Source organism: Eptesicus fuscus, chromosome 4 (genome assembly GCF_027574615.1).
Source record: "Eptesicus fuscus isolate TK198812 chromosome 4, DD_ASM_mEF_20220401, whole genome shotgun sequence".
In the NCBI taxonomy this organism is placed as follows: domain Eukaryota; kingdom Metazoa; phylum Chordata; class Mammalia; order Chiroptera; family Vespertilionidae; genus Eptesicus; species Eptesicus fuscus.
The window spans coordinates 56,622,754-56,639,940 of record NC_072476.1 but is presented as its reverse complement, the minus strand read 5'-3'; the positions used below and the strand labels follow the sequence as shown (position 1 = coordinate 56,639,940).

Sequence of the window (17,187 nt, the reverse complement as noted above, 5' to 3'; positions counted from 1 at the left end):
AACCACAGATGTCTTTCTAGGGCAGCGGTTGTCAGCCGGTGTGCAGTGGCATACTGGTGTGCTGCAAGAGACACACTGGTATGCTACAAGAATTTTTAAAATATGCAATACTGGACTATGTAGTCATGGGCACTTGCCTCTTTTTCCTTAGATTGTCAGATATAAGAATGACAACAGCCAGCACAACAACAGCTGTCTGGTGTGAATGAATAAAAATTATTCCTAATTTTTTGTCAGATCAGCACAAAGTATAATTTTTAGTAGTCCTATATAATAAAAGTCTAATATGCAAATAGACCGAATAGCAGAACAACCAGAACAACTGAACAACCATTCACTATGACGTGTGCTGACCACCAGGGAGCGTGCATGGAACATGTCAGGTGTCGGCTGCGGCGGGATGGCGGAACAGGTGGGTGGAGGGCACCAGAACGAGGCGGGGCACTGATCGCTGTCATCAGGGCAAACCCCGGGTGGTTACTAAAAATTCTTTGTTCCCGTGCGCCACAGTCCCGCCCAGTGCTTGCACCTGCTGCCAGCGCCAGCCCTGCTCGCACCCGCTGCCAGGATCAGAGACACCATTCATACCCACTGCTGGCACCGTCAGCTGGTGTGAGCAGCAGCTGCCAGCCCCAATCGCCCCTCAGGGCTTCTCCACCTCCCCCTGGCTCCTGAGGGGAAATCAGAGCCAGCAGCTGCCTCTCACACCCGCTGCCAGCGCCAGCCCCACTTGCACCTGCTGCTGGCACCTGAGCTGCTGCTTGCACCTGCTGCCAGTGCCCAGTGCCATCAGTAGGTGCGAGCAGCGACTGTTGGCCTTGATCACCCGACGGCTTCTCCACCTCCCCCTGCTCCTGAGGGGCAATCAGGGCAGCAGCTACCACTCACACCTGCTGCTGGCACTGGCCCCAATTACTCCTTGCCTTCAGAGGTTGCAAGTGGGGCCGGTGCTGTCAGCGTGTGGGAGTGGTGGTGGCAGGTGCAGGGCTGCCAGCAGACAGGGACTGAGGGCCGCGGTGGAAGAGGCCAGGTGGGGGCATGGAAGATGGGCCGAGACCCACCCCCATGCCTACCGCAGCCCCACGGCCCACAGTTCCTTTCAAGGTGCACAAATTTGTGCACTGGGCCCCTACTTAGTTTATGTTTATCATGAGAAGAAAATGGTTGAAAATTGCTGGTCTAAGGCAATCAGTAAGCTAGACTTGTCTTAAAAGTAAACTGCTCTTTAGCATCTGAATTTTAACTTACTGCACCAGAAAGTCTTTGAGCTTCTTTTTTTGCAAGATCTCTACTAAGTAATTTGATGAGGTAGTCTGCCCGAGTCTGCAACTGTTTTGCTTGTGGTTTTTTATCAGGGTCATCTGGAAGAATCTGAAAAGCAATTATTTTTTTCAGTTTGTCTTTAATAAAATGAAAAAATTTAAAGCTAAAAAGTGCTTATTTATTTTTTTAAATATATACAATTCACTAACTAATTATAATTATTTCAATATTTAGGAATAAATTTAGAATGAAAAATACATTTTTTAATATCTATGACACAGTAAAGATCAGTTTACCAGGAAAGAATTTTAAATAAATACACAATGGAGGGGGAAAAAATCCCTCTTCAAAATGTGAATACACAGTGTGAGGTTAAAAATTTCATCCAAATATACAATAGTGTATTTAGCATCCAGTGTTTATTAAACACTAGAGGCCCAGTGCATGAAAATTCATGCACTGGGGGGCGGAGTGTGTCCCTCAGACTGGCCTGCCCCCTCTCACAGTCTGGAAGCACTCAGGGGATGTCCTACTGAGGAGGCGACTGGCCGATCAGGGGAAGGCACTACCCCCATCACCCCCTCGCTGCTGCTGCCTCTGGCCTCCCTCTGCGGGAGGCGACTGTGCCAATCACGGGAAAGCGACACCCCCATCATGCCTCTGCTGCAACCACTGCCGCCCACTGCGACTGCCTGAGCCTCGGCCCTCGCAGCCACCTCGGCTTGCCTGAGCCTCAGGCAGCCACTGTGGCTTTGTCCAGAAGACGTCCGCCCTAATTAGCATATTACCCTTTTATTAGTATAAATTATGGTATTCTTAGATTTCCTTCCTTTCTCATTATAGTATATGATCTATAAAGTACACAAAACTTCCTAGAATACAAGGTAGCATCTATCTAGAAGATGACCCACAACAGGCACTGTGGAGGAAACTTTTACAGGACTCTAGTTTTGCTTCAAAGAAGCAAATGACAAATTTCTAGTATCTCAAGATTCCCATTTGTCTGTGAAGAAGTAAAATATAAAACGGGAACTTAAATGATAAGAATAAGGCAATGCTTTCAGTGGTTTCCATTCTAGGCAAATAAGTGATTTCATTAAAGTGGTAATATCAAATAATCAGAAAACCTAAATATGGTTTGACATTACAAAAATTATAAAAGATTTCAGAATCTTTTTTCCCCATGAATAATCTAGTTAATTATGGAATGAAAGATTTACTTTTAAGCTAAAGAAAAATGTCTTAACAAAAATATAATTTTAGAGGTAAAGCAAAATCTCAGAGAATATTTAAATTAATGAAATCCCTTCATGAAAACCAGATTCTAAAGAAGCCAAGGTCACACAACTATCTAGAGCCTTTGTTTCCTGACACCTAGTTGAGTTTATTTCTAACATAATTTAAAACATTTTTTGTATAATTTGAGAGAGGAAGAGAGCAATAGGAACATCAATGATCGAGCCCGCAACCCAGGCATGTGCCCTGACCAGGAATCGAACCATGACCTTTGGGCTCACAGATTAATGCTCAATCCATTAAGCCACACCAACCAGGTTCTAACATAATTTAAAAGCAAAATTAAATTCAACATCAGAATCAAGAAATATGTAAGTACCTTGTGTGTTAGACTGAGGTCAGGATCCATTTTAATCATTTCCCAGCTTCCATATCCATATTCATATATGCCAATTAATAAATTGGAATCATCTTCTTTGCCCCAGTCTATATCAAAATGAGCAGCCTTTGTATGGCATGGGATAGTGTACCTAGCATTAAAGTTAATAACCAATGTCAAGTTTACAATTGCCTTATTAAAAATTAATTTTTAAAAATATGTTAAGAACATATCTGAATCATTCAAAATTTAATTTTATGTTCAAAAACATGTCAGTCAAACCAGCCAATGACATAAAAAACATTTTAACCTACATCCATATCAAAATTATTGAGTAACAAGAAATATTTCACAATGGAAAAAGTAAGCAACTCACTGCTTTCTTTCTTCTGGATCTGAAGGAATGGATTTATGTAATGGTATTAATTCTTCTTCATGGGAGATGACTAACTTGGCATTCACTTGTACTCCTGATATTCGGAATGTTGGACCTTTTACTTTTCCAAGTCTACCACCTTAATTTTTTTTAAGAAAGAGTAAAAAAAGTATAAAATATATAACTACAAAATAAAAAAGCAATGTATGCTATTATTTATTTTAGTAAGTATTACTTATATTTACTTATTAGTATTATTTATGTCTGGGGGGGAACTTGCTGGCAAACTTTAAATTTTCACTACAAGATTTTTTAATACATATTAGTGACTGTAATATAGGAGATGTGGATTCATAAAAAGCATTTCATGTACTTGAGTGTTTTATCTACTGCAGAAGGTACATCAATCTATTGATATGATCAATTTCTCAGTAAGATTTCCGGTATGATTTTTTTTTCAGTACATCTGATTACTAAATCTTATCTAAATATTTTTATTTAGTGGATGAATTATAAAATAAGCATAATGAAGTAACTATGCCCCAAACTAATATTCTTTTAAGACTGATGAACAGGTAACTTAAAATATAATACCTAACTCAATAAAAGCATATTTTAAAAGTTCCATTTACCTCTCTTTAAATCATTCTCATTTTAATATTACCTGTCCGTTCTGTTCCTGAAGAATTATCCTTCAAAGCTTTAATGCAACCATTATGTACCAACTCTCCTAGTCGTCTGAGGTCTGTCTCTGACTTATCAACTAATTCAGCATCTCGAGCTATTGCATCCAATCTATAATAAAATAATACAATTTTCAGGTAAATATGCAGACTAAATTTCACTTCATCTCAAGTTCTACAAATCACACTATTTTATGCTTTACAAATTTTAGTTCATATAATTGGCATAAGATAAATAAAAACCATGAAGATTTGATGGGGAAACAATTCATCTATATATTCAAAGATAATAATAAAGTAAACTAATTCATTACAGAACAAGTGGTATGCTCCACATTTGAAGATTATGTAGTAACTAGAGGCCTGGTGCACGAGATTCATGCACGGAGGGGGGGCGGGGAGGATTGTCTCTTAGGCCGGCCTGCGCCCTCTTGCAGTCTGGGACCTCTCGCTCCTTACAGCCTGCCTGCAGCAGAGGCGGGAGAGGCTCCCACCACGGCTGCTGTGCTCACCAGCCATGATCCCGGCTTCTGGCTGAGCGGTGCTCTCACTGTGGGAGTGCACTGACCACTAGGGGGCAGCTCCTGCATTGAGCATCTGCCCCCTGGTTGTCAGGGCATGTCATAGCGACCAGTTGTTCCGCTGTTGGGTTGATTTGCATATTATGCTTTTATTATATAGGATTTTACAAAACCTTTTTATAACTGACCAGGTCTTAAATTCAAAAGAAGTGCTTACTATGTACAGAGTAGATAATATGATTATTAATGTTCACAGTGTTTTCATCATCATATAAAATAATTATTCAAGTCTTGTATGCAAGTCATCTCAAAATAAAAAAGAAAATATCTTTATTTTAAGGAGTTGTGTAGAGAAAAAATGTTAAACGAATTTTAGTCTTTGCTATTCTATATCCAGACAATGGGTTTACCATAAAAAAGAACAAAGAATATCCAAATCACAGACAATGACTAAAATTAACTGATAACAACAATATAAAAACCTGTCTTAATTTTATTTTAGTAGTTTGTGTAAGAGGAAGCTGTATTTAGGAAAACGAGGAAATTTCCCTAGTAAGAGAAAATAAAACAGGTCTTTAAGTAAGGTGGCTAGGTAAGCAACTCAGTTTTTCTAAGAATGAAACTGCTAGTTATATGTTTCTCATTTAAAAAATGATAAAGCCTTTGAAAGTACCTTGAAAATTATAAAAATGAAAAGTATTTTATAGAAAAATTCATTGGCAGGTAAAATTTTAGACTAGGAAGAATTAAGGATGGCAGTAAAACATTTTTCAAAACTACTTGAATTTTGCTTTCTACAGATTAACTTTGTAAATGTCTGTTAAAAGCAAATTTAACAAAGTACCTAAACTAAATATTAGTATAAACAAAAAACCCTGACAAGAACATAAAACATACTATGATTCTATGAGAATAACAGATGTATTTACCTTTCTAGAGGGCCACCAAATTTCTTGTAACTCTTGATAAACCTAGCAGAAAATAATTGTTTAATTTAAATGCAGGCTTCACTACCCATTAAACAATAAATTTATAAATATATAGAAAAAAGGAAATACTTGTTAGAATCAAATTAATTCAAGGTAATTACTGACAAAAATGAATAAACTATGCTAGAAACCAAAATGTTAAAACATTAAAACATACCAAGTAAGACAAGAAATTAACACCCAGGATGATGTTTAGAAACCAATATAAATAAAACAATAGAAGCTAAATTTTATTTTAGAAATTACTTTATTTTTTTTCACAAGACAAAATAAGGTTCAAGGCTACCACAGGAAGTGTCTCCAGAATTATCAATCATATTGCACCTCCTAACATTCCAAGTGTTGATAAAATTTACTGAAAATAGCTTTAATTCAGAATTAGGGTATTATACCAACAATGGAAAATAAAAATTTTACTTAAGAACAAAGCTACCCAAGTGGTTGATGGATGAGGAAAAATATCCAGGAAAAGTTGAAATGCCTCTTCAACTAAAGACAGAAAGTCCAGCAAATCAGGTGGTCATAAAATACCCTTAATAAAATCTATAACATATTTAATTTTCTGGTAGAAAGAATGAGGAAGAACTTTATCGGTCAGGTCTATGATGTAAAAGAAAAGAGTTACAATGGCTTGAAAGAAACAAACTCTCAAAATACAATAATGAACAACCTTTTTACAAATTTCATAAGCAAAATTATTACATAAACAAAAGTAAAGTTATTCTATTCCCCTTAAACATATCTGTATATACACATAAATATATTTTGAAAGAAAACTACAATTTATCTTACTACCCAATCTTACCTCAATTCCTACTTGAACATATCAGAAATACCCTTAACATGGTTAGTTTCAAAAAACCAATTACTCGAGAATTAAAAAACTAGAAAAATATGGAACTAAATTATCCCCACATAAAAATAGTAATGTTGTGAGTCAGAAGTGCAGTGAGAATTTTTATTAAATAAGTCTAATGTATTGAAATATACATTCATTATTCAAAAAGGCCACTGTTCTGAACCACATTAATAAAACCAAAAGATTTTAACAGTCTAAATAGATTATCAATAAATAAATAATATGCAAAGATTAGATGCCAAACATTTTTTTTTCTCAGTTATAATGAACACACAAAAGCAGAACCCACCCAATTCCTCAATAATTTTCATATATTTGCTTCCTCTAACACTTTCACCTTCATCTTTAAAATGTTGGGATTTCTGTATTTTAGTTTCACCCTCTAATAAAAATAAAATGAAGTAAAATGGTGTCACATCATCTTACCGCCGAATTTCTGCATCACTAAATCCTTTAATATTCTCTCGAGGGATAGTTCGTGGTCTTCCACGTTTCTTTGGCCTTTTCCTTTCTGAGATTGAATCACTATCAGATCCAGAATATCTCCTGCTTCTACTGCGCCTCCCTTCACTTCCATTGAAACTAATCTGGAATTTGAACAAAAATTTACCCAAACTTATAGCAAAGAAAATTATACAAGATTGACAGAATTTAAAAACTTCAAATGCTTTTCTATAAATCAAAAATATTCTATAAAAATAAATTTTAAAAAGCAAACAGAATAATATAGCATGTTAATGATAAGAGTTATCAATAACCTTAATACGTAACACATTCTTATAAATCTAAAGGAAAACACTACTGTCCTTTTGTAAAAATGAGAAAAGCTTATTACCAAGCAATTAATCAAATAACATAAGCATAAAAATCATACAAACTCATTGGTAACACTTTTTAAAAATGAGAATTAACAATGAAATGGAATTCTTTTATTAATCCATCAATTTGACCAATACCAACTAAGCAATAATAGCTAATATTAGTAATGGGATAGAAAAATGAACAGTAATATACTTCTACTGGGTATTTAAACTGGGACAGAAGGCAATTTAGCGATATTGTATTAAAAGCCTTGAAAATTATCATTCTGCTGACACAGCAACATCATTCCCAGGCATATTTCCTGAGATGAGAAATGTGAGGGAACATTGGCCAATAAAGTCATTTACAGCAGATTTCTTTTTTAAATAGCAAACAATCTAAATCAGGGGTCCTCAAACTTTTTAAACAGGGGGCCAGTTCACTGTCCCTCAGACCGTTGGAGGGCCGGACTATAGTTTAAAAAAAACTATGAACAAATTCCTATGCACACTGCACATCTTATTTTGAAGTAAAAAAACAAAACGGCAAAAACACCCACATGTGGCCCGCGGGCCGTAGTTTGAGGACGCCTAATCTAAATGTTCATCAAAGAAATTGGACAAATAACCTATACAATGGGAAGTTTAAGAAAGCCATAAAAAACTGTGTTGTAGCCCTGGCTGGGTGGCTCAGTTGGCTGGAGCACCATCCCACGTCCCAAAAGGTTATGGTTTCAGTCCCCAGTCGGGGCACATACAGGAGGCAACTGATTGATGTTTCTCTCTCACATCAATGTTTCTCCCTCTCTTTCTCTCTCAAATCAATAAAAACATATCCACAAGTGAGGATTACAAAAAAAAAAAATTTTGTAGAATAACATTCATTATATACTGTTAAAAGAAAGAAAGCAACTTCCAAATTAATACTCCAATTAAATTTGGCAGATATGTATAAAAAATATTGGAATTATATATACCATATTATTATATTATTAGTGATTACCTCTGGGTGGACAGATCATGTGTCATTTTTATCTGTTCTCCTAAGTATCCACTTAGTAGTATTCTAATTAGGTTGAACAGATATTTAAAAGAAAAAAAAAAAGCCAGTTGAACCCACATAAAAATAACTAAATATCCATTAATTGTTTAACAAATATACCAAAGCATATTTTCTGTAAGTCTTTAGCATTTTTCCAAAGTCTCAGTATACATTCTGAATACCTTTAATATGCTGAAAGCTTATTGAAAGTTAAGAATGGGCACTTAGTTTTTACTGTTCTAACCGCCTTTCATAAGATCTAATATAATGCTATGCTTCCCATCCACTGTAAAAGGAAACCATTATAGTTTGAAAAAAATAAACACAAACAAGAAACTACAAACATGGTCACTTTCAGGCCAAACACATTGTTTGGCTCCATATCTGCGTGGTATGTATGAAGTTGGCAGGTTGCTCCTTCCATAACAATAAAAATCATAATCTCTAAAATCTAATTTAAAAAATCATCACTTTTTTTAAACACATAAAAATCACAAGGCAACCTAACAGTCTCAAATATAAGGAAATACAGCAGCTTGTAAGAAGAGATGGGGCTCAAATACTGGCTCACTTGGGAAGAACGTGAATGGTAGACATCAAGTACTATAAAAGCAGGTAAGAGGAAGTTAAAAATTTGCTAAAGGCTGAATGTGGGCTGCCCTGAGAGGCATAGAATCCCTGGGAACCAAAGACAAAAGGAGAACCTGCACCCACTCACAAGCACTTTTCTACAAACCTACACCAGGTGCTCATGAGAGAAATCAGAGAAAACTTGACTTTGTGGTGCAGCCATGAAGAAAGGGAGCAGTCACCTTTCAGAATACAGGCAGGAAATCTTGCCAGACCCATCGCAGCTACTGAATTGAGTGCATAGGAGAAGACCTAATATAGTTGTAGGAAAAGAAAACTAAAAACCCTACCTTAGGAGAAGAGTAGCAGGCCAAGGACTAGGGTGAGGCAAGTCCCTTAGTTGCCTCAAAACTTAAGGAGGCACCAAAAAACTCAGTAATAAAGACAACTATATTATAATGCAATATCCTAAAAAACAAAAGTTAATGCAAAAAATCTAGTATTAAGGTTTTTTCCTTTAGCAGCAGGATTCAAAATAGTTTAGCATGGCACTGTTACCATTATCTAAAAACCTGACTATTTTGTTCATTTGGGCCACAAAATAATCAACTATTTTTTAAAACTTCAAACCATACAGGGAATGCTCTCTGGCCATAACAGAATTAAACTAGAAATTACTAACGAAGATATTTGGAAAATCTTCCAAATATTTGGAAATTAAACAACATACTTCTAAAAAAGAAACCAATGGGTGAAAGAGGAAGCCACAAGGGAAAAAAAAATATTTTGAATAAATGAAAACACACCAGATATCAAAAATTGGAGATTCAGAAAAGCAGTACTTTGGGGAAACTTGTAGCATTAAAAGCTAATATTAGGAAAGGAAGGTCTTGATGCAATGGTCTAAGCTTTTATCTTAAGACAGAAAAAAAAGAGCAAATTAAAGCAAAAAAAAAAAAAGGATAAATAATAAAGAGCAGAAATCAATAAAACTTAAAACAGAAAATCAATATACCAAAAGGTAGTCCTTTGAAAAGATAAATAAAATAAACCTCTACCTAGAATGATCATGAAAATATATAGTATTAAGAAGAGAGGGGAATATCTTATAGACACTAGAAGGATAACAAAGGATATTATGAATAACTTTATGCCCATAAATTAAACAACTTGGATAAAATGGACCGATCTCTTGAAAGAAACACACTACCAAATTCACTTAAGAAAAAGATATTCTGAATAATTCATATTTAGAAAAGAAACTGAAGTTATAGTTTAAAATTCTTCTAACAAAGAAAACTCCAGGCCTAGATAGTTTCCCTGAAAAATACTACCAAACATTTAATTAAGAAATATTAACAATTTACACAACTCTTACCAAAAATAGTAGGAGGGAACACTCTTCAACTCAATTTATGAAGCATTATCAAATCAGATGAAGACATTACATGAAAACTATAGACCAATATCTTTCATTAACAGAAAAAAGATCAATCCTGATATGAATATTCTTTCATTATAAAAATATCTTTAAAATTAAAAAGTCACCTGCTTAGCACAGTTTCTCATTCTTGGAAGCATATAAATTTCTTCAAGTTCTTTTTGTCTTTCTTCCTCTTCTAATCGTCTTCTTTGATCTTCTGGAATGATTTCTTCCCAATTCTTTGAATTTCGTTCAGGTTCCAACTCAATGTCATCCTCATCCATGTTTGAAAAGTTGGCAACCTAATGAATTCCAGAATATTATCAGAGTAAGCATTAAAAAACGACTCACATTTAAATTTTATTTTTCATTTTTTTGGAGGAGGAAGTGGCATAAAAGGATAATGAATATGACTATGAAGTGAACCAAGTATGAATGCTGAATGCTAAACTATCTAAGTTTATTTCTTTATTAGGTCAAAGTAGATCAAACCAAATGACTTCTAAGAATTCTTTTTCAGGAATGATTCTCTTTTGTCCTGCTATTCAATAAAACTATTACAACAGAACTAGAGAAGGTTAAGAGAATAATAAAGTAATTTATATTAGCAACATGCTAAATTGCCTTCTGCAGGAATTACCACACCAGTCCATTAACTACTATCTGCTATAGAACAATCCAATATTCTTATTTTTATTTTAATAAAAATAGTACCTCAAGAGCTACTGACAAGCTACAGGAGCCCCGAAACACTAAGTTTATTTAGGTTCCCCAACTCCTAGTTTTTCATCTCTAAAACAAAATAGCAATAGTACACTAACTTTTGTGAGGTTTAGATAAGATTCTATATTTAAAGAACTGTGCTGTCTGGTATAAGAAAGTACTCATTAAAGCTAATTGCCAATATTAGTACATTAAAATTTATAGATAACTGGATGAAGATAAGAAAACTATGCTTATTCTCTATAAGGAATGAGGCTGAAAACAGTGTTTATTCTCTCATGTCTATTATTTAAAGCCAGCTTTGTGTGAGTTATCAAATCACTGGTATAAAAATAAAAATCAGTCTCACATAAATTTATACTCTAGTTAATTTATCAGTGATTTTTTCCAATTTTTCAATTATTCAAAATAAAAAAGCAAATAGTGTATCTTTATGTAAAGAAAGTTAATTAGACTGTAGCCAGAGTCAGTGCAAGTTTCAGAAACATTCACTTCTCATAATTACTGAAATAATCTTCAAACTTATCTCCCTGCTTAATTCTTTCCTCAATACAGTACATCCTCTACTGTGCAGCAGAGTGATCAATTAATTACGTAAGTTTGTATTCACTGTTGTGTCCCTGAACATGGCACATTACATTGCAGGTACTCAATATATTGTTGAGTGAACAAATGACAAACTGAACTGATCCTTAAAAACTTCAGTTCATAGACACTAGCTAGAATACAGAGAAACCTGCTTTTTTATACTAGAGGCCCGTTGCACAAAATTCATGCACTCGGGGCATGGGTGGGGGAGGGGATGTCCCTCAGCCCGGCCTGCGCCTTCTCGCAGTCCAGGAGCCCTCAGGGGATGTCCGACTGACAGCTTAGGACATCCTTAGTGCCGCCACAGAGGTGGAAGAGGCTCCTGCACTGCCACTGCTACACTTGCCAGCCATGAGCCTGGCTCAGGGCTTCTGGCTGAGTGGCACTCTCCCTGTTGGAGTGCACTGACCACTAGGGGGCAGCTCCTGTGTTGAGTGTCTGCCCCCTGGTGGTCAGTGCACATCATAGTGACCAGTCGTTCCACTGTTTGGTCAATTTACATATTAGCCTTTTATTATATAGGTTAATTGGTGCACAACTTACTTTTTACTCTACTAGAGGCCCAGTGCACGAATTCGTGCACCAATGGGGTCCCTCGGCCTGGTCTGCGGGATCAGGCCAAAACCGGCTCTCCAACATCCCCCAAGGGGTCCCAGATTGCGAGAGGGCACAGGCCAGGCCGAGGGACCCCACCAGTGCACAATCGGGGCTGGGGAGGGACACAGGAGGTTGGCCAGCTGGAGGGCTCCAGGATGTGTCCGGCCCATCTAGCTCAGTCCCAATCGGCCGGACCCCAGCAGCAAGCTAACCTACAGGTCGGAGCGTCTGCCCCCTGGTGGTCAGTGCATGTCATAGCGACTGGTCAGCTGTCTGCCTCCTGGTGGTCACAGCACGTCATAGCAAGCAGTTAAGCGGCCTTAGCATGTCATTAGCATACTAGAGGCCCAGTGCATGAAAATTCATGCACTTGGGGGATGGGGGGGGGGGTCCCCCTCAGCCCGGCCTGCCCCCTCTCACAGTCTGGGAGCCCTCAGGGGCAGGATTCGACCCGGCAATCAGGGGAAGGCGATGCCCCATCATACCTCTGCTGCTGCCACTGCCAGCAGTGCTAGCCTCGGCTGGCCCTGGTTACCTGAGCCTCAGGTGGCCCTGGGTGGCTGGGCGCCGCCATATTTGAGGGTGTGGCAGTCAATTAGCATATTCACTCCTTATTGGCTGTGGGCGCCACCATCTTTGAGGGCGGGACAGTCAATTAGCATATTCCTTCCTTTGTGATGGCATGAAGGTCAATTAGAATATTCCTTTTATTAGATAGGCTTACTCTTTGATTGGTTGAATGGCCGATCAGATGACCAGACACTCAGCATATTAGACTTTTATTATATAGGATGAGATCAGTTGACTTACATTGCTTTAGGATTCCTGGCAGCCTTTTAGCCCTCATCAACCCAAGAGTATAAGTATTAATAGGAGATTACAGCTTACTTTGACTGATTTCAAGTTTCTTAGTTGTGTTAATGCTTAAATTAACCTGCTGTCTAAAACTGCTCCAATAAAAATCAGATAAAAGACTTAGCCATGGAAATCTAAAAAAGGGACCACAGTCATTCTTTTACCAAAATATTATGAGGACATGCTATTGGCTGAGCACTGTTCTAGGTGCTAATTTAAGGAAATAGTATCCCTCCCCACTCTACTAAACTTAACTATTCATAAATGATTTGTTCCCTTTCAAATTAGCTACTGGTTTGTCAGAATAAGAAAAAAATAATTTTATGCATCTTGGCAAATTTTAAAACAAAAAATATTAAGAAATTAAGTCTGTTTCTCTCAATTTATATAATAGTAAAGAAATATTTTAAAGAAAATTTACCTTGAACTGGGAAAGCAATTCATCTCCAACAGTTAAAGGGCCTGGTTCATTTTCATGAGTTTCAGCCCTCTTCAAGATTTCATCGATATCCATTTCCTATAATTAGAAAAAAATCTTTCAACATACTTTAACATATTTTAAAGTAAACGTACTTTGTAGTTAAATATAGTTTAAATAGATAACACATTTTGAAGTTTTTTTTTTACCTGGGGCTCTTGTTCTTCTCCTTCAGGTTCCTTAAAAAGTTCCTCAGCACCAAATTTTAAAATGGCAGACAACTCTTCTTTATTGAAAGGAGTAGAACTAAAATCAGGAAAAGCAAATAAGAACACTTAACATTCACAGTTAAAAATTTAACATTTTTAAAGCACCTTTATTAATTATTGTTATAATCACCTTATAGCATAGTTAGATAGGTAAAGCATCATAGTATACTTATTTTACAATGAAAATAACTTGAAGCCTAAATGTTAAAGGGATTTCCCCTAAGATTACAAAACTAGAGTGGTAAAATCAGGTATTGAATTTATGTCTTTGACTAGAAATTAGTCCAATGCTTTAAAAAAATATATATTACACTAAAAATAGTACTTCAATGATCTGCTTACAGTATATAACATTAAAAAAATGAATGTAGTAAGATTCTAAAATGAGTTTTTACAGTAAAGTAACTACCTTGAGGGGGCAGAACCTGTATGTAGCACTGTCTTCCCAGTTGTGTCCATTCTTTGAATCACAAGATGATCTAGAACCATCTTCTTTTTGGCCCTTTCAAGAATATCCTCTTCCACCGATCCCTTCGTAACTAGACGATAAATATTCACCTGTGAAGATATGCATGATGAAACAAATTGAAATGAAAAGGATTTGTTTTACTAATCTGAAGTACCCAAATATTGGAATATAGACTGAAGCTCATCCCATGTGAAGTTTTCACTGATTAAAAACAAACTGGAAAAAAATAATAATTAGGGGAATAAAAAATACCTGTTTCTTTTGCCCAATACGATGAGCTCTAGCCTGCGCCTGAAGATCATTTTGTGGATTCCAATCAGAATCAAATATAACCACAGTGTCAGCTGAGGCTAAATTAATTCCTAGACCTCCAGCTCTTGTGGAAAGCAAAAAGCAGAAATCCTATAAGGAATTATAAATAGGCACAATTTTAAATTCTTCCAAATTATAATTCAAAATAATCAATATGAGAGTTTTATTATTCACTTTTTGAACTTAAAAAGTGTCTTACCAATAAAACTGAAAGGTAGTTTTTAAAAATGGTAACAAAATATATGCACCTCTACAAAACCAAGTAAGATTCCAAAATATAGCTATACATGGGAAAAATAAACATCAAATTAAAAAAAATTTTTCAATGAAAGTGGGCTAATTTACTTTAAAGCAAATTAACTGTCTTATGCTGAAATACTATTAAGAAAGATTAACATTCTATAACATACAATATTAATTTAAAAACCTGACTTGCAAATCAAATAGGTTCCACCAATAAGATGTTTTTTAAAGACTACAAGTATGACAAAAATAATGAATAAAACAATTTACAATTTTAAAAGCATCCATACCTCTGATCCTTCAGCATTAAAATGATCTAGAGCTTGTTTCCTCAACTCCCCTTTTATTGATCCATCTAATCTCTAGAATAAAACACATTAAAATACCACATATAAAGAATTTAAAAATTTTTAAAGGAATTAAAATAAATTATAAAATTATGTATAAAAATTCAGCATTGTTTTTGCTAAAACTATAAGGGTAGAAAGTACTTTTAGGCAGTATAACAATGACCAGGCATTATGTTTCTGGAGTCTGTGCTCTTAACCACTAGGACTGCTTCCCCGAATAGTAAATAGCATAGGTTGTCATTCTGCCTGAGACCCTATGTAAGCAATACATTTTAGAAATGCAAATTATTGAGCTCCATCCCAGACTGATGAAGCTCTGAGGGAGTTCCAGAAAAAGCCCTCTAGTTAATGTTTGAGAATCACCGATTTGGGGCTCTGGTCAAACAGCCCACATTTTAGTATTAATGAGTGGCTTGGACAAGTGATTCGGCTTTTCTTCTTGTCAGTTTCATCCTTAGTAACATAAGAGTACTATTTATTTAATAGAATACAAAGGATTCAGTGAGAGAATGCAGTAAAACACTTAGCACAGTGCCTAAATACTAAGTGCTTACTAAACATTAGCTAACCAATAGATGTTCAAAATAAATATAAAATTTTAAAGTGTTTCTTTTTGACTAAAAATTATAATTAGGAAAAACTTTTGCACTGGCTGGTTTTGCTCAGTGGATAGAACATCAGCCTGCAGACTGAAGGGTCCTTGGTTCAATTCCGGTCAAGGGCACATGTCCGAATTGCCCGCTCAATTCCCAGTAGGGGGCGTGCAGGAGGCAGCCAATCAATGATATTCTCTCTCATCATTGATGTTTCTATCTCTCCCTCTCCATTCCCCTCTGAAATCAATACAAGTAATAAATAAATAAATAAATAAATACTTTTAAAAAATAGTGGAATATCATTTTTTGAGGTACGACCTAAACCAAAACAAAGTTAAAAATGATTCTAGGAAGTGATCTGGAAAGGAGAAGTAATTAGGGGCAGAGAACAGTTGCTTACAAATACTTTTGTAGCCCCCCCCCGCCCCCCCCCCCCACACACAGAGTATTCCTGTGTGTATATATACTTTCTTTTTTAAATCCTCACCTGATGATATGTTTTCATTGATTTTAGAAGGGGGGGGGAGAGAAAAACATCAATCTGTTGCCTCCCATACGTGTCCCAACTGGGGAATGAACCCAAAATTTAGGTATGTGCCCTGACTAGGAATCAAACCTGCAACCTTTTGGTATACAGTACACTCCAACCCACTGAGCCACCCAGCCAGAGCTGTACTCTATTTTTATTTGACCATGTACACATAAAAATTTCCCTAAAAACAAACCAATATAGATGGGGTGGGGATGTGGGGTGGAATGGGGAGACAGAGGGTGATGATGTGGGGTGGAATGGGGAGACAGATGGTGATAGCTAAAGTGTACAGTTTCTTTTTGAAGTGGTGAAAACATTCTACAATTGACTGGTGATGGATATATGCGATTATATTAAAAACCAATGAATTACGTACTTTAAATGGATGAGCTGTATGCAACAAAAATTACATCTCAATAGAGCTATTTTTTAAAAATCAATGGTGTTCTTCTTACTTCTTCCCTTAAATGACTACATATTTCTCAACCATGTTCATATCACCAAACACCTGTCCTTCATAGCACTTACCAAAGATGTAATGTTATATTTGTTTGTAATTAACTGCTTAATGTCTATCTCCCACACCAGGCTGTAAACACCGAGCAGGGATTATGTGTGTTGAGGTTGATCATTATGATTCTACTTCCTGAACCAAATACACATAATTCACTAGCTGTATATACTGGATTAAGATTATAAAATATAAAATTCTGGAAGTAGCACCTGACTCTAACACTAAACACTCATCCATATTTGCTTTAATTATGTTGAATTTCAAAGTAAAGACTGAGTAAACAGAATATAAACCAATTTTAGTCTCTATCTTCTCTAAGGTCATCAAGTTTTATTCAGCAAATTATGCATTAGAATAATTATGAGCACATAAATCTTCAGAATCTGCAACTGTCCTGATAACACTGACAAGGAGTGCTCTCTCTTTTCATTCCTCAGGCTAAAGCCTAATACATAAGGCTGGCTCCTTTAGATTTGAGCACAGAAGAGAAATACAGAATTGAAAGAAAATAAAAACTGAAGAAAAATTGTTTTGCTATTAAATGTAAGGTCAAGAAGAAAAAGGAATGATCACAGATAGA

General features: G+C 36.0%; 1 protein-coding gene across 1 annotated transcript in view; it reads right to left on the bottom strand.

Annotated features, from left to right (window-relative positions):
• The window catches only part of CHD1 (chromodomain helicase DNA binding protein 1), an 80,044-nt gene that overhangs the window by 18,860 nt on the left and 43,997 nt on the right, over window positions 1-17,187 (bottom strand). The window contains exons 18-29 of the mRNA XM_028149826.2: window positions 14,906-14,977; window positions 14,313-14,462; window positions 14,001-14,149; window positions 13,532-13,628; window positions 13,326-13,421; window positions 10,267-10,443; window positions 6,733-6,893; window positions 5,388-5,429; window positions 3,919-4,049; window positions 3,255-3,393; window positions 2,879-3,029; window positions 1,249-1,371 (exon numbers count right to left, since the gene is read on the bottom strand). Of these exons, the coding sequence (XP_028005627.1) occupies window positions 1,249-1,371; window positions 2,879-3,029; window positions 3,255-3,393; window positions 3,919-4,049; window positions 5,388-5,429; window positions 6,733-6,893; window positions 10,267-10,443; window positions 13,326-13,421; window positions 13,532-13,628; window positions 14,001-14,149; window positions 14,313-14,462; window positions 14,906-14,977 (1,488 nt within the window). The remainder of the gene's footprint in view (window positions 1-1,248; window positions 1,372-2,878; window positions 3,030-3,254; window positions 3,394-3,918; window positions 4,050-5,387; window positions 5,430-6,732; window positions 6,894-10,266; window positions 10,444-13,325; window positions 13,422-13,531; window positions 13,629-14,000; window positions 14,150-14,312; window positions 14,463-14,905; window positions 14,978-17,187) is intronic.